Genomic DNA, 25,617 nt, shown 5'->3' with positions numbered 1-25,617 from the left:
GCGGAATTTTGATAAGAGACATGAGAGAATTCGTTGCGATTTACCCGCTATTTAGACAGAGGAAGCAATTTGTAAGCGTCCCACCAGGGTTTTCTTATCTTGGTGGTAAAAACTTTAGCGGCTGTCTCAAGTGTTATCTGTCCTTTCTAGAATAACGGCTTTACTCAGGGTTTGATACAACCTCTATGGCGTATCCTATGTTCACGGGAACGTTGGTCAATTCTTCACCTTTGCAAAGATTTCGTTAAAAGATGTTTCAAGTTAAGTCATGTGTTGTGGCACGCACGGTTCCGCATTGTGTGTATTGTGACATAAAATGTTTCCGGATATTTCACAGAACACAGATAGATACATCTTTATGTGTCCTGAGCTTAGAAACTGTTGTAAATCTGTACTTTAGAGTCGGGTCTGTTGAAAACCAGATGTCTTGATATAAAAAAATACATTTTCAAGACATTCTTGAAGAAAACCTGAGCAAGGTTCTTGCAATATCTCAGAGACTATAACGTCTGCTTGCTACATCAAAAGCACACGTATTTCCTTAACCAATACAAGCGTGCGTATCAGTCTTATAGACTCAAAATTATCCTTTCTCAATGAATATTTCATTCTCGAGCTCTTTTCTGAAGTAGTTCTGATAAACATTCTACTGAGAACGTCGGGATGTGGCTTGTGAGGTAAAACGGTTTCTTGTAGTAAGTGCACATTTCAACCATCATTCATTCTGTCCAGATCATGACATTCAGCCCATTTGTCATGCCCGGGCTCTCTCACGATCCCTGCTATCTAGGTCACAGAATACCCAGTGACATGTGTGTCCGCCCACTAGGCTTTCCCCGTTGATCTCTCTCCCCATACCGTACATTCGGCACAACCCCGGCGGGGTAAAGCCCGGCTAAAGCCGCCACACCACTTGTTGCTTCTCCTTACCTTTATCGGAGTAAACGACATCGTAATCACAGAAGCATTGAAATGAAGTTGAGAGGATTTATTTCAACTGATAAAAGTTAACCACAGTTCTCGATAAACGTAGAAGTCGATTGCACAATGCTGTCACTTACGAAAGTGTGTCTAAAAATATAACTTGCAACTTACCGAAAAAGCACGCCCTTTTCCTGTAGGAGGCATATGCCGTGGTCTCAGAAATTCCATAAATCGATAAGAAATGATAAATAAACAATCAAACTAAACAGTTACAAAAATATGGAGAAACTAGATCGTTTTCTAAAAAGAACTGAAAGGCTTGTTGCATGGCTCGATTGCAGAGGTAAATAAAACGTTTTATGATGTTGTAGTTTTCACGGTAACTATAGCACGATCAAGTTTACAATGTGGACTTACTCTTCGTAATCAAGGCGTTTTAACAAGTCGGACGGAGGAGACCTTTCTGGGATGGTCGCCAAGTAGGAGATTGTTTAGGAACTGGATCTCTGGCCACAACCTTGGCAAGTCGTCAGTTCTGAGACGAAATGTCCGATACTCTGATGTCTTTATAAGTGTGTTCTTCAATCTGGAAAATAGGGAAGAACAAAAAATCTATAAGATAATGTTTGAAAACGTAAATAACACACACACAAAAAAGTTAAGTGCACTACGAAAACTAAATTCATGGCTAGCAAAAACAAATTCAGTTCTGAGACGAAATGTCCGATACTCTGATGTCTGTATAAGTGCGTTCTTCGTTCTGGAAAATAGGGACGAACAGAAAAATCTATAAGATCAACTTATCTAAGACATACACAAAAAGCTAAGTACACCACGAAAACTAAATTCATGGCTAGCAAAAATCATTCTCAGTCAAACTTTGAAATGCTGATTCCCCCATTTTGGGTTTAATCCTTATTTGAAGACCTGCCGAGCTGAATATAATCAACTATTGGCATCAGGGCAGACCGGGAATTTACCGATATTGAAGAATAATCTTTAATCCAGGAAGTTCCCAAGAGGGCAACGCGTAGCTGCGGAGAAGAAATTCTTACTTGACGTGAAAAATATGATTCTTAATCTTGTGTGTTTTTATTCTTGAATAGAATAATAAGAAAGGTGTTAATTCTCTTATAAACTCTTAAATTTATGGCCTGGATAAAGAAAGGGGAGCGCGCGAGAGGAGTGTAACGAATTAGCACCGCAAGGCCCGCTTGTAAAATAAGATCACATACTACAAGTTAACGGGCGTACATAACAATGGAGAATCTATTGCAAGGACTTCATTTACTGGAAATAAATCAGGCACGAACAGAAGGGTAATTGGTACAGTGTACACACACTCAGGAATCTCTTCTGATATTGATAATACCAATTATACTGTTGTGTTGTGTGCTTCGCACCACTGGATTTGTTCGTGGGGACTTTGCCTGTCAACTGTAGAATTTTATCACGGCATGTCTTTGCCAAGTAGCAACGATCTCGGGTACAGCGCTTCGTGGGTTGTGGCGTGTAGTGAACTCTGGTCCACAGATCGTTCCTCTTTTTCACACATTTCAACGGGCGATCCGAGTTTCTCGGGACTTTAACCTGTTGTGTGGTGAACGCGTGTGCCAGCATCCGTGTTGTAGTGGCCCTGGCGGGGCGGGCTAGGTCGCTAAACCCGACACCCCGTCCATCTATCATCCCGGGAGCGTGTAGCGCCCTGACAGCGGATAGCTCCGTTGTCCTCTCGATCCTCAACAACGGTTCCCTATCTGGCTATGCGGATTTGTAATCAGTGTCGTCCGACGCAGAACAAACGCAAGGTACATAACAGCACGGCTATGTCACAAAGCGAGAGCTAAGCCGATGGCCCTCCACATACAGCTATTGCTTCTTGTTGTCGCATCTTTCCCCTCACGAGGGTGATTTGAGAAAACACCGGGCGAGAACAGAGATAAGGTCCAAATCGAAATGCCCGCCAGAGGTATTTGGCTCCTTGGTAATCTTAACTGTGGTCGTAAAGTCCTCGTGCCAAAGGCAAATTTGAATAGCTACAGACGTAGCAGTGCGAAGATGGACGTTACTTTGGGGCAACCAATGCCTCCGGACTGCCTCAAACTTTCAGAAACAATTTCCAACCGTATCGATCAAAGGAGTGGAGTGGAGTCCGAACTCTCCCGGAAGTAACGCCATCAAACGGTGCACCTTGGAGAATTCGTACACTGAAGGCGCTGCACTAGATTTCCACCAATTATGACCCAATAATCAAGTTAGAGCTGACAGTAGCGTTGGGCGAGAACTTTCGTCTCTTCCTCGTTACGTATGACGGAAGACTGTCTCATGCATGACGGCGCTCTGTTGTTTCGCCCCGGCCTTTTACAGACATTAGAAGTCTCACCGGGGGTCACCCGTAATAAGACAAGAACGCTGCATTTCTCAGTGGGGACGAAATCCCCATAAGAAATCAGCTAAGCAGCCGTTTTTGTACGGTACAAGAAATGTGCGACCCTGGACAACACCGTGCCGTGTACATTTCAAGAGGAAAATGACATAGAATAAACATACACCTTGCGTACAAAATCTATCCATGTACGTTTCATACATTAACGCAATATCGAAACTGAACAACTTAGTTCATGAAACGATTTTTTGTTTAAAATGCACATTACCGTTATGCACTAAACATATCTATTTACCAGTTTGTTTATCTAATAGCTTGGTTATTTACCTTTTCGTGTGGCACGAGAATAAGCGGAAATAGGTTTAATCGTTTTCACACCCAACCAGGGATGCTAAGTTGTTTTCTATGACTTAGAGGTGTCAGAAAAAAATGTAAGTGTCCGCTATTCCTGGCGCCTACTGTGTGGACGGAAGGTTATCGTTCAGTGTCAGGAACCGTTACTGTCACTTACTGTCATTTACAAGTCACAAGGTAACCACTGACACAGGGCACAATTTGAGAGCTAGAGGCTAAGGGAATTGACGCTTTTGAAATCTCGTAGCTAACATAACTGTATATTTTGTTCATCAACATAAAGTGCTGAAACGACGTACTGCCAGTGATCAGAATATTCACATTTCAAAACTCGAAAAGAATGGGAAAATCCGAGAAAAGCCAACGAAATAGCATGTAAGGAATGTTACATTAAACTTAGGATTCGATTGTAAATCTTTTGATCTAAGTCTGAATTGCAGAATTCTAAAAAAAAACTAACATATCCCAATATTCACACTAGAATAAATAAAAACAACTGAAAAAATTTAACGAAAACCCGAATAAATCTATTCAAAGAAAAGTTACACAAATAATAAGTTAGGATTCGATTCAAACTTTTTTGTACAAATCTAAATCGCTGAAGGTTACAAAATCTAACTTATTGTGTATAATTATGCAAATCCGTAAACATGCATACCAAAGTAACCATTTGTACTGCCAGCAAAGCTGTGTTTACAATAGCAACAGAAGCCGAGCAAAGGAAGAATTGAAATTTTGATCAATCCTTTGTTTCACGATCTCTCGGCAGGACGTTTCAGTCTCCCTGTTTTCTGAACCACGTACGTGTAGTTTGCCCCCGCCAAAATGTGTGAAGAGTAAATATATTCTTCTAATCTATTAACTGTTCGAATAATCTATTAAGACATTTGTCTACAGAAACTGACGAAACAGGCATCTCGCAATCACTCAAACATGGATAGATGGGTTTGTATTCCAAACACACGAAATCACTAGCAGCGTGGCGTGTCCGTCTGAGCGCGATGCAAAGAGGGGAAGTTTTTTTTTTGGTGCATTTTCCCGCCAAGCTCTCCCCGTAAACTCGGGGATTGTTGTATCGATCAACTTTTTATGTATAATACGAGGGGATAAACCGAGCACACGGGTGACTTGATTCCCCGTTCTATTTGGGGATACGTTTGTGACGATTACGCTTACACTAAGTTACAGCGAGCGCCTTCAGTTACACTGGCGAACACAGAAGAAATACAAAACGATCAAGTTTGTTGTACTGTTAGTCACTTATCAAATGTGGCTAAAGCTCGGTAAAGTTGACTTTATTCTCACAGCTTGGCCGTATCATCCACACACTTTCAACAATAATCTTGTTAGCCGGGCCAGACTAGAACTAGCTGACAGTGATACTCGGAGTCTTGATAATGTAATTAAACATTCTGGTCACGTAGGCTGACTAACTACTCGCTTTAGTTCTTCAAGGTTCAAAACCCCGGGGTCTATATCAACGGTCAAGGTTAGAGCAAAATAACATCCTTAAATGATTCAAAAGAACGAAAGATAACACGATAGCTGACAATAACAGCTATTGTGTGTGATAATACTTATCAGATATGTCTGCGGTTTCCACCTGTTGAAGAATATGATTTTCTATGTCATCTAAAAAACTGTAGTGATCTTTGACTTTCATTCTTTCCCAATAGACGATATTTGCCACTAAACGGCAAAGCCGGCACGAATCAAAGGAACAGAATATAGTGAATCCTCCTTTTGGCGCCAACACTTGCGTTAACCCGATGCGAATCTGCGGCTCCAAATTAGGTACTTCTGCCAAGAGTCTTCTGAGGTCAACCCAGCGTGAGGTAGAAAAAATATATTTTTTCCTGGCCGCGATGAAAATAAAATTAACAAACTGCCAAAAGATATCAAACTGTTTTGATATCTACTAAATCTTCTCCTGTGTTTTAACCGTTAAATATGTATTTATCGATTTTTGTCCCTTGGTGTCACCGATTAGCAAAGTAGTAGCGAACGTTTTGTTATTGACTTATTGAGACACAAACTATATATGACCTCTATCAAAAATACACACACTAATGATTGAGACTCCAAATAACGCTAATATGATTCTCTTAGATATTGCAGCGTTCATAGACTTTAATCATGTGCTGAGGGACACCCGTACAATGAAAGAATGTCATATTTCCTGTCCAATTTTCTTCCTACAATACTGGCGCTGGTTCTATCCCAAACTTCATATCAAGATCGATATGATATGTTGAATGTCCAGCGTGTCCGTCGTGTGGGGGAGGGTCAGTGGCCTTGTCGGCATTTTGATGAGAAAAGTCATGACCGTTTACGCCGTAGCTAGGTCAGCTGTTGGCGGTTGCCCGCCTGTCCCATACCCCTTCATTCAAAGAAATCGAAAAATCGTTGAAATCAATTCAAATGTGCCCCCGCTTCAGATATAAATAGAGCTAAGCCAGTGTCACATGCGTTCTGGTATTATATCCTACTTACATGTGTTGAGAAAAATCATAATTAAAACGTGTAGAAGTAAATACCACCGCGCGGAAGAGCGAGATGGATCTGTGATAGAATTAACCTTAACGAGTACGACGGAACACTTATGTGTTTGTGATCTAAACACGACTAACAAAACGCCTGGAAACCCAAGCTAGGCTACCCTGGTTCTAACACAATTGTCGGTGACAATGCTAGAAGAGGATATGCTCTCAATACGTGCGAAGAGACCCTTTACTACACAAAACATACCGCCTGCAAAGTGTGCTCTTACAAAGAGACCGGGCACATGCGGTATTGTCTTATGCCATAGTCTCGCTTCATCTTACAGATTCTATTTGCTTACATTTCAGTATCGGAACCGAAAAGATTGGAGCTCGAGGTAAACAGAAGAAAAAAGAATTGTACTCATTCCAAACGTCAACAATCTGCTAGCCATTGCTCGTCGAGTTTGCACATGCAAACACCAACGTTTTGCGTGCAACGAAATTCTTTTTTGGATAATGTTTAAATGAATTATTACACAACGTGGTGTCGTGTGTGGACCCGCTCTTGACTCTATGAGAGTCGGATATCGTTGTGTGTTGTCGGTAAATTGTTAATGGTACAATTAAGTCCTTGTAGAGTTGGTGTGAGCTAACACACGGGGTCATGTCAAGGGTAGCCCGCACACACAATCACATGTGCACGGTAGGTTACTGCAGGAAAAATGCACGCTTGACGTACGTTAGTTCGGCTATGTCATGCAAAGCATGCTTCAAACGCCACATCTAATTTATAATGAGACATTTTACTAACACCAGTAGGTTGGGAGAGAGAGGGTTTATTTTGTACACGTAGGAATCAGCATTAAAACGGACTTGCAAAAGGCAGAGACTATTATCCACCGGTGCACTCAACGGTAAAAAATTGCTATTATCTCTCAAGAGCCCACCTAATGTGGTCAAGAGGTTCTAGTCAGGACACATGTTTGACTTCCCGGAGTAACAGAAGAGGGGAGCCTCCCTACAAAAGGGTGGCGTTTTTTGTCATGTCAGTTGGGACAAAGGGGCGATGGAGAACTGAGTTCCAGTAGTGTGGACACACGCATGTCCATTTACACTAATACACATTCCCTCCACTTACCGGGACACTTATTTGGGGGCAAAATCATACCACTTTACTCCACCCAGGTTTGTAGGTCAAGAGCCTTCACAAGTGTCTACAAACTAAAGAAAGAAAAAAAGATCAATTCAGATAGAGAAGTTTTACAACAGCTGTTCTGTACCGGGAGAAAATGTGGCGCAAAAACGACACCTATACACGGCTGTACCCTCCACACTACAAGCCCAGGCCGTCCCCTCACAACTAGGGGAGCTCAGATTCACCACAAACAAATTTGGCGTTATACGGTAAATCAATCAAATCTTTAACATGTGATAATTATGCTGAAATGTTTGAGTCTTCTTTAGTAGGAAAATGATTTAGAGCGCATAATCTTAGGACTGTAAACAAAGCTTGAACCAAGAGGTCGTCCAAACGGGTAAACACGCTTACCCAGAGAAAAATACTCTACATTTTATGCAAGTATTTAGTGCAGTTAGACAGTTCTTATATCACGAAAAATAGGTTCTATGTCTTCTCTGATTCATGTCCTTTTAAACTGTAAACTAAAAGCGTGCAAATATATTCAGCTGAGTGTTAATTTGTTTCAGGCGATTGAGTAGGTTTTTCATGTCGGTTGCGCCCGGCCGCCATTTTGTTCCGACCCACGGAGCCCGTGACATATCGGAAACTGACAGCGCGGAATGGGATAAAACAGACCGAAATATTACACCGTAAACGTTTCCTTATGACCTTTCCGTCTCCTAGACATCACCGCTTATTAAAAATCCAGGCAAAAACATGCCAACAATAGCTAGAATGTGTACCTCTCCTCCCTTATCGCTCCAGAAATACTTTCTTCACACGAAGTGACGAACGTAAACAAATGTTGTAGGTTCAGCGTCACCTTGTGAAAAATCACTGTATTGGAATACATTCGTGTAAAACACAGCGTCAGGGTCAAATGAGAAGCTTCCCGGGGTGATAATTGTGTCTTACTTGTCATTTCTGCTCGCCTGTTGTCGTTAGATATAGGAATTATTCAACCGGGTGGAAAAAGAGGGTACATATTACAGAGGTATCAAAATGAACATTCCTCCACGCAACATGGCACCAACGAAACCTCAGTCATTAGTTCGTTGGTGTGGAAAGACTGATATGAGCAAATTGAGGTACCCCTAGTATCATCGTATGATAGGCTGTTTATGATTTGTAAGCCATAATTTCATCGACATTTTGAGGAACAAAACATGCAGGGTAAAATGCACCATAACAAATGCGTGCAGGATCTGTATCTGAAAACCGAGAACATACTTGTACCAAAAACTACAGCCTAACAAGCAGCAAGAAACGTGTCAAATGAACATAAGAAAACCTCACAGAAACATAAGTTTTCGCTTGAAAATTTCTCTCTTTGGTTGAAAAATATTTCTCCTAAATAGAGCAGAATTTGTGGGGAATATAAGATAGTTTGGGGGGCCAGAATACGAGAAATTACACCGGTGTACCAACACTGCCAGAAACGACGCCACGTCTAAAGAATTCGTTGCAAAGAAATACAGGAAGTTATAGTAAACCACATGAGAGGCTAAAGAGAATTGTGTGTATGACTTGTCCAGGGAGACTACGGTATCTTATCTCAGACAGGAAAAGCTAGAATGAGGCAATACACATCTGGCACAACCGGCCTCCACGCCAATACACACTCAATACACATGCGGGTTTTGAATAACAATCGCCACAAATTCGCCAAATGAACTGCCCTGTTTCCTCGTAAAAACCCGCGCTCAAATCATCCTTATTTCACACAAATGCATAGACTACAAACCAGTTTTACAAAGAGTAAAATTTGTTGTGAAAACTAGAAGAGAAGAACACAAAGTTAGGCAAATAGAAACGGCCACGGCGCGAGCGCGTGGCTCGGCGGTAACAGAGAGCCAATACACACCGCAAACTCGCACAGACATTCGCCGGTGTCTGGACTCTAATTTTCACAATAACTAGATAAATGTTACCCACATCTTACAATTACTTTGTAAATATACTTGCAGATAAAGCATTCGAATTTTGGGGCAGTTTGGGGTATCTAACTGTACAAGAATTTGGGCCTACTGTTGGTGAATTGTGAAAATTCGAGTACCAGTTGTATTTCTGTGACTGCGACTGAAAATAGGGATACGCGATATTTAGTCAACATTTCCGTCACAAAGGAAGAGTTTTTCACACCCAAACGTCACAGCACGGCAGCGATAATAGATTCACAGGGTTCTGAAAGTCAAAACGTGGGTCAGCCGGTCAGGGATGTTTGGAATTCGTCCCATTTCATTGCCAGCTGACCTCAACTTTTGCCACAGCCGTATTGTTTACATGTCAATGTCTGAGTCCAAAACTGCGGTCTACACTTCAAAATCTGACCAGAACTTTGCAGTATTTCACGTTAAGTGAACTCTAGAATTCTCTGACTACACCTCTTAGAAATAAGTCAAGTAGATGGCTTGTAAAAAGAAGAGTTTTAGGATTTGGGGGTGATTCTAAAAAGTCTGAATTTGCATTCGTTCAGAACTACACAAACTCTATATCATAATTATTACTTGAGTTTGATATTTAGAACTCTAGTTTCTACATAGATAGCTTTATGGGAATATGGGTAATATAGAATATTTGAAATGGGGAAATACAAGTTGGGAACCTCTTCAATAAATGATTTTTTGAGATCTCCTAACCTTGTGTTTTTGGTTTCCAAAATGGCGGGCCGCGATTGTTGCATTTTCAAACAGAACAACGACGTCCTTAAAACGGTACATCCTCACATATTCCACTCACCTCCTCATGCAAAGATTGACAATCATTCCAAGGTTTCTACCCCATCTTTCCCACCACTAGTAGCACGGAACGGCTGGAATCTGGTCAGTCAGATACAGGACGTGTATCCGGAATGACCAAGCTCTGACAGGATTAACAAAAACGAATTCAACAACTCGATCTCGACCTCCAATAAATCTCACTTACTTTTGTATACAGGTAGACTGGCTGGGTCCAAACCGATCCAACAAGCCACGGTGTGTCCTGGACATCTCTTGGCACTTATAACAACATCCATATATAAACACAGAATTTATATCAAGAGGATTTAGTGTGTGAAAACAATAAGAAGTTTTCGCACTCTACCAAAACTGCACCAGTCACAACAAGGCGGTACTGGCGCTACAACTGTAGGGCGGCGGGAGGGTAGAAAAAGACGGTGTTTACTCAGCCTAGGTCTCTGCGATAATAAAGCGAATTGTCGACGAATAATCATGATAATCGTTTGTCTACCATTCTTGTGGGACATTATAACATGAATGGCGGGTAGACGCTAGGATGTGTATTGCGTTTTGCGGGGAGGGCTGTCTGTGTTTTGATAACCAGTCGCACACCCGTGGAAATGAGCCGGTTTAGTCGTACCCGCGCCAGACGCATAAATACATATGATCAAGCGGTCTTACCTGTGGATGTGTATTCCCCCCGCTAGGAAAATTAGCTCGCTAACTGGCTCTGGGAAACAGGGTGCAAATTGTGAAACAAAAACGGAAGAACAACACGCGGCGACCAGGGCACTGGAGTAGGAAGCCAGCGGGAATGGATGAGTACCAACCGGAGACAACCTTATCTCCCAGACCCGCCATGGCGAAGGCACTTCACTTCAAAACCAAACACTTCAAACCAACAAACCTTGCCAAACTTTTCTCATCTTTCGTCTCTCGTTTCAAGAAATAGAATAGTCTTACGTTTTCCCATGACCAATTGGTAGGCATGTGGTGGAAGGATCTACGGTGTAACTGTGGACAGAAATGAAGACAAGCGATTCCTGGTACTAGTGGTAGTTGATAGTGTGTCCGACCGACAAGGGGGTTAGATATAAAAAATGGCCGTTATCGGGTGAGAACACCAACCTATTATACGTTCAATTGCTTGTACTTTGTCTGTTATATCTCAACAACGCTGTGATGTTGTAGAAATGTTCTGCCCTAATCTAGACAGGCTTTCTGTGGCTCTCTGGCTCAAACTAGAGCAGGTTTTGGACCTAAACTCGTTGGTAAAAATAGTTTTGAGAGCGCCAGTTGAAGCCATACAAGTGCAGCGAAAACATAACAACAACATGGCGTAACAGCACCTTACCTTTCTTCCAAAGAACTGCCCTCATTGAGCCTTAAAAATGTCTTAAGTCATAGGCCAGACTGAGGCTTGTCTTAGGATGTACAGCTAAGCCCAATTTACTCCTTAAATCGTCCCTGTAGAAGAAGTTAAGGACGATAATAAAATGCCCGCCTCTAGAACTAACCCTCACTGAGAGTTAACAATAAATCACCGTGAGTTCTGTAAGCTCACCAATTCTCTTCCTGGCATCCCTCGCTTTAGACAGCTAGTTCCTCCCGAATTTGCGGCAAATCTTCGCCTACAAACTTGTCTTAACTCTGAACCATTTCAATAGACACGGGGATACAGGCGGCAAGGGTGGGGGGCAAGCGGACTTACTTATAAAACGGTCGAGACACAACTCTTAAATCTCGCCATGATCCTGTAAATACTAGAGCGCAGACAGTATTTTGTACCCGCCAACCTTTCTGAATTCTAAATCCATCTATTTAATTTCGATTTCTTATAGGAGTATGGGTGTTACTAAAGCGTCGTTTGGTTTTGATCACATTATATTATGATATAAATGTACAAGTTTGTAGCCACCAAAACACACGTTAGACCCACACAGAATTGAACTGTACAAGGTTTAGCCAATCGTTTATTTGTAACCAGAAAACTACCTTAAAAATCAGCTAGCATCAAAAGATTACATGTTTTATTTAATACTTGTATTAGCAGAGGATTTTTGAGTGGAATAGTGGGGTTTAGAACCGGATTTATACCGTTTTTTGAGGGATTTTCGTAACCCATTATCGCTAAAAGTCAACCTATGAAATATTGACACCCACCGTTTAACACATACAATTATCAACAGCAATAGTAGAAAATTCTGTCCCGTTTAAGAAAAATAACAAAGTATTTTGGGATTAAAACTTGTATCAATAAAATCTTAATCTAAAGAGATAAAAGTTGGAAATTTTGGGACATGGTGTTATGACGTAATAATGATAATCAGTATCGGACAATAATCATGACTATGTTTGCCTGTAGGTTGCGTAGAATCGAGCATACACACTCGTTCAAAACATGAAAGATTCAGTACAAAAATGGCGGCTACCCTACCTCAGGAATCCGACATTTGTACTACATAATCAGGGCAAATCGTGCTTAATGGTGTTGGTGATAGTGCGAGACATTTAGAGATGGGAGGGCTAATAGAAACCAATTTGGCGGAATTAAAGCCGAAGAATCTCTTCCCCCCTCGCCTCCCAGTTCAAAAGGCGGGAAAATCCCACCGTCTTTGCAGATTTGAGCGAGTTAAAAGGTTCTATTTGTACGATAGTGGTGTAAGGTACGTACCTGGTGTTGTAGGCGGTTGTTCGTGGCGTTTGTTCGGCCTCCACGGTTGTCTGATGCTGGCGGCTAGCTCTGGGCTGTGTACAAAGCATACGCTCCAGGACGGGTCACGAAAACAAGATGGCGCCGTCCTCAATGATATGCTATCTAATGGTATAATCTTATTGTCGTCTTTAATTAGCCAGAAAGAATCGAACTTGGCCGACCGGACGACGACACTACAGTGGGCGTTTCTGACATCGACACATTCCCTCTCTCTTCTCCCTAAAATTATAATACTTCCGCTTTTCTGATTTTTTTCTTGAATAATTTATCAAAACAATTTGCAAACTTGTAAAAATTCAGCTTTCTGTTCATTCGATACGAGGTCTTAGTGGGGCAAAAATATTCATTCAGTGTTCGTAGAGAAGATATTTGCGTCCTGAGACAAAAAATCAGGAATTAAAACTTTGTAACAGTAAACTTGATTTTTTTTCTCCCTTTTTTGTGTGTGACGTGATTTTGGGGGATTGTTTTCCCTTAGGTTCTTGATTTGCATATGAGATAAGCTCTCTGTAGACACGGGAGGTGTACCACACAATATCATTTACCCGGGACGCACCAATTGTCTGCCTGATAAAGTAGCAGGCCGCGGATGTGTATTGGGGGATTTGAGACGGGTACAGCCAGACAGGGGCGATACTCGAGGGGTAAACACGGCTCCCCTCCCTTTTTAAAGTGGCGGGTTACCGATGAAAACAAACTTTCTGACCCCGACAATATGGCGGCAGTCTGGTCAGAAGAAAAAAAAGTCGTCTGATTTTACCTCAGAAGTGTCTGACTTCATTTTCGGATTCGCTTAATCGGTTGAATTTTTGTGTAATGTCAAGAAATCACTGAGAAAGGGCCCGGATATGAAATTTTCATCCAAACGCGTAACAGGTTACTCTGAAGGTCAAAAGAGGGGTGGTCGGAAACCTAAGTCGACTTGGTGGGTTGGTACTTAGAGCGGGGGTCACCGACATTTTGCCCTTTCGGGAAAGTTTACAAAATGTCAGGTGGCAGGTATATATTTCCTGGTACCTGTCGTTACGGCTTCTAGTCTAGTTCTTCTTCTCATTTGCCTAATTGTTGTGTTTTTCTTTCACACGGCCAGTATCTGGATATGTGTATTGGAGGATTAACTGTAAACAGTCTTGAATAGTCCCCGTGTCGTAAATCATGTGTGCTGTAGACAGGTCCCACGCGCGACAAGTGGGAAATTGGCGCCCTCCAGACGAACATTTCCACCTCAACGCGACTTCCAAGTGGCCGGGATTGTACCGTAAAGAGGGCATGGTCGTGGCGGCAAGCCCGCGTCCTTGCCTTTGGCCCCACACGCGCCGGAGTTACCCCAGGCGAGGCGACCCTTGCCGCCGGTGTTGAATAGAAGAGCGGTGATCTTTTCAATCACTGCAAGCCGAGGTCAGACCCCCGACACGACTTGTAAACTTGTTTCTGATGTCTGACACAGAGATAAAAATCCGACGAGACTCTTTACACAACAATCCGTACATAATTCTCAGCCACTGCGGCCGCCCTACTATTTAGATAACGTTCAAGTCGGCAAACAATACCGAGTAATTATTGTAGCGTAGTTCCACCGACAGATCCTAGCAGAGTTTGTGGCAAGACCGTCATGTGTACGTTTTTGTTTGCTCTCAAAACCCGAGTATATCCATAAACAGTCGCCGTTTCCGATATTCTCTTCCTTCTCCCAAGCTCAAACAGGTGCCTCCCTGGCACGACTTGATTATATCAGCACAGCGCCCCGTTTTTCGCCACGGATTGTTGAAAATTGGCAAGTCACCCATCCCCGAAGTTACTGTTCTCCGCATGCTTGTGTGCGAGGCGGTGTTGTTCAGGGCTTAACCTACGGTCATTTGTCATGATAGTATGACGAGAAAACAACAAGAGATCACTTCGAAACTGGTTGTAAGGATTAGTGTATAATTATGGAGGCAGGGGTTGGCCTCTTCTAACGAAACAATCAGTGGCGGTGAATGGAGAAGGGCGAACAACGGGACTACAAGTACGGACTGGGAGGGGGAGGGGCGGATAGAAACAACTGTGGGGGAAGGGAAGGGAGATCTTTCGGCCATCTTGACTTGAGGGAGAACACTGACGTTTTAGATTCCCATCAACAGACTGCAATGTCTTGCCTTGTAAAATGAAACTCGGTCTATCCTACTTGTCCAAACTCACGTGGAGTGTGTGTGTGTAGAGTCAAAAGTGTTCCTAATCCGTCCAAAAATTAACGATCTTTTAAAGACCGTTTTGGGCATGTGCCACTTCACGCACCGCCTTCTAAAACAAATTTTGAGGTCCTGATTGTGTGTTGTAGTGTGTGTGTGTAGAGTCAGTGACTTTTCCACACGGTCTACTGGGAGCGTCATTTCCAATTCTGATCGCTCGTACTCTCTTCACAGAGGGGGGAGTCTGACAATGTTGCTGGTGACCTCGTTGGCTTGATACGGTGATGCCATCGTAGGTACCATACATGCATACATTCATACAATACATACATACATACACACAAACTGGGCGTCTACAGGACACCTACCGTGTCCGTCTCGGACCAAAGAGGGGACAAATCCTGCATATTTGGCTAACTACCTGTCGAAGTACTGGGTGGGTGACATTTCGGAGACCTGGCATACTCTGTATAGTATTCCATACAGCTAAAGGCAATGGGATTACCCCAGTTGCCGGACAGACGAAATGCTGCCAGGATTGACAACAACTTCAGTAGTGTGACAGATGCTAATGGGTGCCCTGTGCGGGAACTAGCAACTCATGAGACACACACACACACACACACACTCGCATACACAAGTACTCAGGAACCCAAGCATAACCACTACACAAGCAAGATAGATTTTAAACCCTCTTTTAATGTACAGAGACTTTTTTTCGTCCATTGAGTGAGGATGTGTCTCTCTGCCAAACAAATACGTAACATCTATACACAAAGAGTCTTACTTTCTGTAGGCACAATAGAAGATATACAAGCGACGATTGGATGCACTCTGGAATCAATAAGCGTAGAACAAGGGAAAGAAAAATAACAACAACATCTACAGAACATACAGCTCCAACTACGCAGCCAAAGCGTGGATTGTTGTGCTTTAAATATCGACAGCTGACACCACATAAATAGAATGATCTCTTACAATACGTGTGATAAAATATATAAAATCTAAGAACAACCTACATCTGTTATGTGTTATACTCTATTTTCGATATAAAACATCGATAAAATGTTGAATACTGGAATCGACGAACTCTGAACAGCTGAATACTCTTTAGGAATTCCTTTTTTCCGTGCAGGAAAAAAAACAGAGAACAGTTTTCTTAAAACTTTTAAGTGCGTGAAACAAGAAGTGTATCTACTGAACTATCACTTTGTTCTAACTTAAAAATAATTTGTCTTCATTTGATTTCTTTAGCAAACAAATCCCATTCGCCAACGTTTAAATAAAGAGTCCATTCTCTTTGTTTTCTCTGATATTTACATGATTTCTCCACGAAAAATCGAGTCGATTCAGCGGTACAGTCTCAGAGTTTGTAGATAGAGGAGAATGTGTGCAGAGTCTTTTTTCTGTCTGCGGGAAAATGTCCTACGAACGGTTGAAGTAGCGGGTCGGGAAGGACAGTCAGACGGGCCGATCGACGGCGTACTGGCAGGCGGAGAGGGTTTGTTGGCGGACGGGGCTCGGGTAGGAGAAGCTGGACGCGACCGACGTGGAGTGTTGCTTGGCCTTCAGTCGCAGGGCTGCGATACTGGAATTGCACTGCTCACGGTAAGCGTAAGGCTGCCCGGGGGAGGCGTAGGGGCACGGCGCCACCGTCGGGTTCTGCAGGCTGCTCAGGGAATTCAACCCGTTCCCGACGTTCATGCTCGGCACCATGGTGGTGGCGGTGCCGATGGTGGTCGGCGGGGTGAAGCACATGGCCTGAGACGACAGCGGGTTGACGTTGGGCACGCCGCTGGAGTTGAGTCCCCACGGGAACGACTTGGCGGTGAGCGGGCTCGGCACCTTCGCCGCCCAGTTGTTGTAGGCCGGCGAGTAGCCGGAGTACAGTCCGTCGTCGAACGGTTGCATCAACCCGTTGAAGTGAGGACCGAAGCCGTTCTTGAATTCCCCAAGCTGATTCCTCTCACGCTTCCGCCACTTTGCCCGCCGGTTCTTGAACCAGACCTGCCCCAACAGACATAGAAAAAAGCACGTAAGTCAACATAAACACCACGGAAAGCTTTCCAAACAATCCTCCTAGCTCAGTGGCAAGAGTACTTCAGCCCCGGGGCCATGCCAGGACTTCTTACAATTGTCATTCATCAAAATTTGTCTGAATTTGACACATTTGTTGACGGTAGCCTGTTCTCAAGACCAGGCGCGGAAAAGGGATTTAGAGGGATCAGCTCGCAGCTACTGATACTGCCCCGCCGTCCTACACACAAGCACTGACTTACAAAACCACAGACACTCAAACTACCACCCCTAAAGGCTTTGTTTTAACAGTTGACAAAAATTACTTTTATCTGCTTTAATAAAACAATCTTAATGGGACAATCGAGCGTTTTTCTCCCGTCGATCCCCTAGAAGCCACACCCCCGGCAAGTTCTCCCGGCCACGAACGCACGCTGAATACGTAATAAAGCTAACTACCATGTCAAAAGCAGCCACTCTACTTGTATCAGAGGCCGTATATTACCCCATGATCAAGACTACAGTAAAATTTACGGGATAATCTCTGCTTTGAAGTGGGGAATTCCGATCGCCAAACCGGGGAGGTTTTGAGGGAGAGCGCGGTAGTAGAGACGACTTGGGCTGTCCGCTCTCGTCCGTCCCCCGCTCAAACACACGATTGATGGGGTCTATTATTCCCGGGTTCATAACACAATTGTTCAGAAAATCTCATTAGCAATATGGCGAGATAAATACTTTGGAGGCCGGGGACACAAACTCTGTATTACGACCACGAGTAATATTTATGACACCGCGGGGTGACAAAGGGACAGGCGTGCGGGCTCGTCAAAACACAAAAATCCACGGGAGTGGAAATCTGCGCCTTTATATTCGGGCTCAACTTCTCTCCCCGCTAAACATTATGTGGCATGGTTTACGAGCTGGGCCCTATTGAAGTTGTTACATCTCTATGGCGAGTAGAACTAAAGTAAAACAAATTCGACAAATGTTGGGTCTTAACCAATCGGCGGGGAGTCTAAGGACCAAACCGCGGGGTCCAGACCCTGGGCCGGTAAACTATCCCGGCTCAAGAGACCTGTACTCTATAGCACTAACAAGTCTTAGTACATGCACATACAGTCTATGTCAACTTGTCTATCTTTTTTTCCCAACGCCATTTGCAACTGAACCGTGAAGCGACTGTAAAAATTGTTTTAAATCCCCCGTCTAATGAAAACATTAAGCAACAATTGGGAAGTGGCTCGATCTCTGATATTTATGAATGGAAGGCGAGTTAGGGCAATTGAATAATTCGAGCGGGGGTCAAAAATTAACAGGGCTAACCGAGAAAGGGCTCTCAATTTTCTGTGATTTCCCCAAATATGATATCAATCTTGCAGGCTTGTCTGCGGTCTGTCGGCGACGTGAGGAAAATCTCGGGCTACAAGAGCGGGCTTGTTGATCTAGATTGACGAGTAGCGCCCTGAACAAATGACGAGACAACCGCACGACTTCAAATAAGATAGCTAACTCTGTGTTTTACTGTAAGTTCGAATAGAAATGGAGTTGTAAGACTTACCCTAACTCTGGCCTCTGTGAGGTTGGTCCAGGCGGCGATCTCTTCTCGGGTCGCCATGTCGGGGTAGCGATTCCGCGCGAAGGAGGCCTCGAGCTCCTGGAGCTGCTGCGACGTGAAGTGCGTCCTCTGCCGACGCTGCCGCCGTCGCTTCCGCATCTCGTCGTCGTCTTGCGTGACGTCCTGCGTAGACGGCGTCGAGCCGCTACCGGAGTCCTTCCCGACCGGTGAGCCTGCCGACACCGTGGCTGCTGTAGGGGGGAGAGAGAGAGGAGAGAGAACGGTGGTGAGCAGGGCATGAGCTGAGGAGAACTGAGCTAACATTCCGACACACGCTCCCCGTCGTACACCTACCCGGGGTGCCACTTCATATGGCCGATTCACATCCCCTCCTTACGGACCTGACCCTACACATTTGCAACACAATGTCCGAGCCAGCTCTCTCTGTTTCCTCTGTTCAACAACGTCAAACACAGTCATAATTAGGGAGAAAAGCTCGGTTTTGGGTTAGGATAGCGCGCTGGCACGACAAGTGCACATCCGGAAACATAAATATGACAGAAAGAAAGTGGGAAGAATAAATATAAACAGGGAGCACTGCAAACTTGTCGTTTGTTGAAAAAGGATCAAGAAGTCATTTTAGGCAAGATAATGCGGGAGACCAGTGGGCTTTTTGCCAATGGAAGTCGGAGATTTGTTTGGTTGTGATACACAAAGATAGTCGAACCGACAGGTAGGAACACTTAATACACCTCTCTAACACTTTAGACCCGAGCGCAGTGCCCTGTCGCACACCCGCAGACTTGGTCCATTTTCGGAATACACATCCACGGCGACACCGCGCACAGTTACCGCAAAGGCATGGGACCTTTTTTCTTTCCTATCACACATCAAGCTTGTGATCTGTACACTTCTCCATTAAAATAAAAACTCGAGACAAAGTAACTGTTGGCACAACAAAAACAACTGCCGTGAAAATTCCCATGATTGAAAGGCTCGACACGGGTAATTTGGAGCGGGGTTAGGGGACTCTCCTGCCGGTACCGGCACGGCGGATTTCTGCCTAACAACTACACACACCCCCAGCAGGTTCGCTCGCAGGGCCTCGGCGGCACCTTACTCGTGCTCGGGGCCACGCTCGACATGCTCGCGAGCAGACCCAACATCGCACAAACCACACACATTACAGAAGTCGGGCAGCGTCGCACGGCTAAGGCGTGTAGTACGTAGTACAGTAGTGGGGAGTACCTCCGGAGCCGTGCGTGGAGTCCATGCTGCTATCTGTCCCGGCCATGCTGGTGTGAGCTCCCGATACCGCCGCGGTGTCCAATGCGCTGCCCGGACTTGTGCCACTGTTGTTTATCGGCGAGATCCCGGCCATAGTCAGTTGGCTTCTCCGTGGGCTTACGCTCACAAGCTGCTCTAAGCTCAGCGAGTCGTTCAAGGTGTCCATTCATCAATTATTATGGATTAAGTTTTTAGCTCGGTTAACGATGGGAACGGTGCGCTGTGCCGCGATTTCAGGAATGCCCAGGTTTTCCCGTACAGCGTCCGACACGAGCTAGCGGAGTGAGTGGCCGATCTGTCGACGAGCGATAAATCAAGAACGACGAAGCGACGGGAACGACATACTCGCACTGCACGATGTCCTCCTTAGATATGTTTGTAATCGGCTTATGGTCGCTTAGCTCGAGATCTATGCGCGGGATGTGCAACTCCCCTGTCTATTTGAGCATGTTGGTGATGACGTCACGACACCAACCTTCCCATCCCAGCTTGCACCGCGCGCGCCGCCATGACCAATCACTGCGCGTCCCCAAATCTCTTCCTAATTTGATTTCCCTCACTCCGACTGGAATGACCGGACAGATAGTGATGCAAAACTACTATTTTGACGCTCTAATTACGCTGGGAACACAATCCAAAACCCTCAACAAAATTGTCGACGGCCAGAGAACATAAACAAGACTGTTTACATCGGAGTTTGGGAACACACCCGAGGTATGCTCAAAATGTCGTCTGCAGATTTGTGGAGTTAGTCAAAAAGTCGGCGCGCTCGGTCCGCGCACGGTCTGGTAACGCCACCATGGCGTCGGAACTGCATCGACAGGCTACGGGCGCTACCACTACCCGCCTAACCACGCCGCCTATGTTGAACCGAACACAACGACACCCCGCAAACTTTTCTTGTTGATTTTTTTTTTCTTCTCGGCCGTGCTGATTTTTCTCCAGCTCGAGTCAAGTACCGACACCTGTCAGTTTTTCTCTCTACTTGACAGGTGCAACAAACAAGTAAACACTTGTGCTCGGGAAAAACCCCTCCCCTCCCACCACACGGAATACACAACAACTCCCCGGGACTTAAACCCAGTCTGAATAGACAACACACCTTGAAGTATAGAGGGATCAACACTTTTTAAGAACCCTGATTAACATTATATTAAAACGAAACGAGTGAGGAGGGGCACACAATAAGTCCCCCATGGAGAATATTATCTCACGGCTTTATCTTTTTCCCATCAATACACAAACTGGCCTGTCTGATTCGGGAGGACATTTCGCGCCGAAATCATTTCCATGTCTGTAGTTCCTTATCTCTGGGTTTATGAGAGAAAATTAGCGGTATATCTGCCGTTCTAAAGAGGTGCTGAGGGAAAATTCTGTCCGGATATTTCGGGCATGTTGTTAGAACAAGTAATAACACCTGCGTGGATGGCCAGTGGGCTGACTTAACACAACAATGCTGACCTAACCCTACTTAACAAACCAAGATTCTCTTATCTGCCACGTTTCTACCGGACGGGATCCATAAGAGATGCCTCGCCCGAGGGTTGGAAGTGTCAATCATTTCAGTCATAACAAAGACTGAGACCGGGGTGGAAAATCCCAACACCAGACGGACTTCATAACTTAGAAATAACTGTCTATTATCTCTAACAAGATGTTTCCTATTACATCACGCATGCAGACAAGAGCAAATTAGCGTGGAAACGCATGGAGAAGTGGCGAGAAAATGAGTTCTTGAGCGGAATTGAGGATGTACGCTTTTGACTTTGAAGAACCCGTGCCGGCTACGGTCAATACACATGGTAATACACATCCCCAATACACACCCGGCCCATACCGACAACAGCGGGCGGGGCCACAAACAACTCAAACAAAGGCTAAAGCAAATAGACCAGAGAAAAAAAAGCTTCACACCCACTCGATAATGCCGATAAAACCACTGTATTTGCCCAAGAATGAAATCGGCTAAAGAATCTCAAATACTAGTAATTGGGGGCCGATTTGATTGTGTTATGTTGATTTCCTCATAGGATGAATTAAATGTTTTCAACACTAACCCCAACTCTACTTTCCTATAGTTTAGTTTTTATTTTTATCTTTTTTTTTTTACTTATACGTCACCGAATTGTCCATCTTTAAAGCTAGTTCATAAATCGTACTATGTAACGGACGGGTTTAGTGTAGATAGATACAAATATTCTGATACGAAAAAAACACCTTTTGCGGGGAAAAAAAGCAAGACGAGTCTCGCTATCTGATCAGTTTGAGCCCGTAACTACATAACAAGCCCTCATAAATGTGTATGGTTATTTTCTAGTATCCCCGGATGGCCGAGTCATCGCTGTAATTAGCCTGGGTTGAAATTGATTGGGAGGAGTTGGGGTTTGTTCCGTATCTAACCAAATATCTCATAACATAAGCGCGGCGGACAATTGAATTACGGCCTCCAATTTTCCCGACAGAAAATCACGTTAGGGTTGAAAGATTAGATTTTCGCCGGTGAAAAGGTTCTCTTCAGTGCCCCGTCCATCGGCCTATTCTCCTCGGGACGAAATCGCATTTCCCCCAATACTCTTTGTGGTGGAAACCAGGCGGCGGTTTAGAAAACACACACACACACACGCAGGCGCTCGGAAACTTGAAACGAATCCGCCACCACCTCTCTCTTCTCCGGCTTTACAACTACACCAATTACTAGCTTAAGACCTCCTTCAATTAAGCTGATATGTCTCGTTAGTTGACTTCCGGAGAGGGGAGGGGGCTTGAACCCTGGGTCCTGTCAAAATTAAGAAGCTTGGTACTTATTTAGGGCGCTGGTGAAGATATCTGTTCGCAGCGACAGCTGGTTGACTCTTGTTCGATTACATCTTCTTTCCTTCCCAATATGTACCACATGGTCCCCTCCCCACCACTAGCCGCTCTCCCGATCAGAGCACATTTGGGATCAACCCATAATCCTTGTGAGAAGCTATCCAGTTACATTTCCTCATCAATAATAAGCAAGGCAGAGAAAAATGACTAGCTTGGTGGTCCCACTAAGAGAAACATAGCCCCGACCAGAATGCAATTGGGAGACAAAGTCAAAAGAAAGCCGCCAGATTGACGTTTTATTTTTCTTTCCAAACTAGGAAGGGAGGACCTGAGGGGTCAGGCTCCGGGGTTGAAAACGACTCTTGGATGTTTAGAGGAGAATAAACACGGCACTTGGGTTAATACAGAGGAAGCATCTTTATTTGTATACATAGCTGCGAGACTGGGATTAGACTGTTATTCCTACATGGCCTGAATCAAGCTATGGAAATTCAAACGGGAGGTTTAGGAAAAGTCAACAGTGTGGGACTTCGGTAATGCACACGGCAAGGATGGGGCTCCCATGAAATCCTGCAAGACGAAAACAAGACGTGTAAGCCAATTTCCGGGCAAATGTCTTAAGATCGAATCGACGGTGTGAAACTGACAGGTATGTCGTTTGTAGAAACCTGCGGCGACACCGACGACAAGAATCAGGGACTCTGACCGCTTTAGCTGACAGAAAAAGGCTCTTAATTCGAAGAAGCTGTACAAATCTATCCGTAAATAGCTTCCTACACAAGCGAAAACTTGCATTAATCCACGTGAAATCCAGACGATTTTATCCAATTTGAGTTTAATAAGTTTTGTCTGGGCCCGGCCGAGTTTCGCGGTTTAGACAGACCCTCCGAATTACCCGGTGTCAAGTCCCGGACCACGCCAAGCCTGCACCGCTCTCATTAGATTTTCCATCACCGCAAACGAAATCTATCAAGTTCTTCATCCTAAACGAAACGGATTGGCTATTTTCGTTTCTGAGGGTGATAGCGAACGGGCAAAATCATCGGGCTTTGCCGCAAAGTCGCCAGTAAGTCCGACTAAGGCAGAGATATTATTTATTTTATTTAGTATATCCCCGCGTATATTCGGAGCAGATAGGGAGCCAAGCCTCTTGTGGTATTTGCCAATCTAGATGAATAAGGGCACTAAACCGGACACAAGATTGTTTTTTATCTTTAATAGAAAGGTAAAGTAGTTTACTTCTGGGCTTGTTGGAAAGCCGGGTTCAGTTGTGAAGTAACCGTCTGGGGTTTGTGTTGAAGAGCCTCTGAACAAGGTATTGCATTGTGGAAATGTACAAACAGTGATTGTTAGAAAAACCCCTAACGAGCGCCGGTGAGCCCCGTGAATTACCGCGGACGGGTTAAAGTCTTACCGTGCAGTATGCTCGTGCTGAGAGGCCGGACTGCTGGCGTGTTTGGCCAGGGACTTAGTCGTGCGAAGCCGGGGATATCCAACTGTCGGGCCGAGGCAGTACTCCGAGATCCCCGGGATGTTTGCTTGCATTACACACCCATCAGGGTGCCCATTAACTGTTATTTTTCTTGCAAATGGTAAAGCTAATGAGAAATAAATGTGCTCTAATCCGTTTAAAACTATCTGATAGTTGTGGTGTTGGTGAAAACGAACTTAACACACCCTCGCTATTTATCTTAACCGGAAACCTACGAGAAAAGAACCTTTATTTCTCTCTTTATCTGTACACGTCTTTCCTCTTTTAGCCTTTCCTTTCTTCACTCTCTCAGAGAAAGCCCGACAAAAGTGGACTCAGACTGCACCAGATGGACGGAAGGCGCGATTGCAGACCACGGTAAGCCCGCTTCATAAATATTTCTCTCAACTTGACAGTGGGGGGCTGAAAACGAAGTGCCTAGTTAGCGCCAGGGCGGGTGATCAGGTAAGTGCGTCTCCATCAATTTTGGAAGAACGGTCGATTTGCGCGGGCCCGATATTTCCCCCTAACCCGCATGTCCAATCGGTCCATCACTCCACACTAGGATAGTCTGATGGCGTGAAAAGTGATGCGGTCCCCCCTCCTCCTCCCTCATGCGTGGATGTTCCCGACAGATGAGCGGTGTCCTGAAGTGTGCCTCTCTTTGCGGAGGGATTTAGTCGAGCTCTCTCTCGGTAAGCTTGCTTGGAATGCTCACCGTTTTGAGGGACCGCCTTTTTGCCGCCTGGCGCATGAGGGCAGCCCGATTGCCGTGGATTACACACCCGAGCGGCGAGGACTCGGTAAACATCTCCACAGGAAGTGCACCTCCACGGTTTACATCTTCATTCCCACCCACAAAACCCGACAAAAAGTCATGAGTACACGCTTTGTTTCATCATTGGGGTCGCCTCGCTTGTTTACGCTTATACGGATGATCTTAAGGGCGGGCTCAAGCGTACTGGGGTGGCGGAAAGATTCGCGTCGAACGCCGCCCCACTTCTACAAGATTACCCACTCCCAGGTCATCGAGGATTTCACCAAGGCGTGGGGAAAGGTATCGTCTGAAGACTTACGAGTCACGAAAGACAAAGCCGCGGAAAGTGTGCCGCATTGTGTAGGGCACAGACAGGTACATTCACGCCCCACGTGATACCAACAAACTGTGAAAACTTCAAGAGGACAGCGGCGACGACTCCCGCATGGCCTAGCTTACACCTCCCAGCCCACATACCGTCTTACAAAGTATCTTCAAGAAAAAAAACCGCGGAAGTACTAAGACTCTCGCGTGTGCTGGCTTCCTTTAAGAACCGACACAGTCACAGAATAGAGCTTCAAACTTACACCAAGTTGTTCTTGTTGATGTTTTTGTTTTTACATGGCGGTAGATTGATATGGTAGACATTGCACCCTAAAACACCAACGCTACTTGGCAACTCGTTTTTAAAGTAACCTGAAACATATACAAGGAAAAAGAGATATCACCGTACCTGTCAGAGAAAAGACTAAACACTTAGGTAACGTCTGTCTTCTGACAGCGGAGACG

General features: G+C 44.7%; 1 protein-coding gene and 1 long non-coding RNA gene across 7 annotated transcripts in view; both read right to left on the bottom strand.

The window, feature by feature from the left end:
• Positions 1-973: 973 nt before the first annotated feature.
• Positions 974-14,724, bottom strand: LOC136448270 (uncharacterized). Its single transcript, XR_010757850.1, has 2 exons — positions 12,722-14,724; positions 974-1,510 (listed from the first exon to the last, which is right to left on the bottom strand). It is a non-coding gene; the product is annotated as an uncharacterized lncRNA (long non-coding RNA).
• An 886-nt stretch (positions 14,725-15,610) lies between these two features.
• The window catches only part of LOC136448544 (pituitary homeobox x), an 83,124-nt gene continuing 73,117 nt past the window's right edge, over positions 15,611-25,617 (bottom strand). For 5 of the 6 annotated variants that reach the window (XM_066448150.1, XM_066448151.1, XM_066448154.1 and 2 more), the window contains 2 exons: positions 18,506-18,753; positions 15,611-16,938 (listed from right to left, as the gene is read on the bottom strand). In XM_066448150.1, the coding sequence (XP_066304247.1) occupies positions 16,393-16,938; positions 18,506-18,753 (794 nt within the window). In that variant the 3' untranslated portion in view covers positions 15,611-16,392. Of the gene's footprint in view, positions 16,939-18,505; positions 18,754-19,750; positions 20,572-25,617 lie in introns of those variants that run through there. The other variant, XM_066448153.1, reaches the window with a different exon arrangement.

This window comes from Branchiostoma lanceolatum, chromosome 14 (assembly GCF_035083965.1).
Source record: "Branchiostoma lanceolatum isolate klBraLanc5 chromosome 14, klBraLanc5.hap2, whole genome shotgun sequence".
NCBI classification, from domain to species: Eukaryota; Metazoa; Chordata; class Leptocardii; order Amphioxiformes; family Branchiostomatidae; genus Branchiostoma; species Branchiostoma lanceolatum.
Note: the sequence above shows the minus strand (reverse complement) of the source record. Positions and strands in the feature narration are given on the sequence as shown.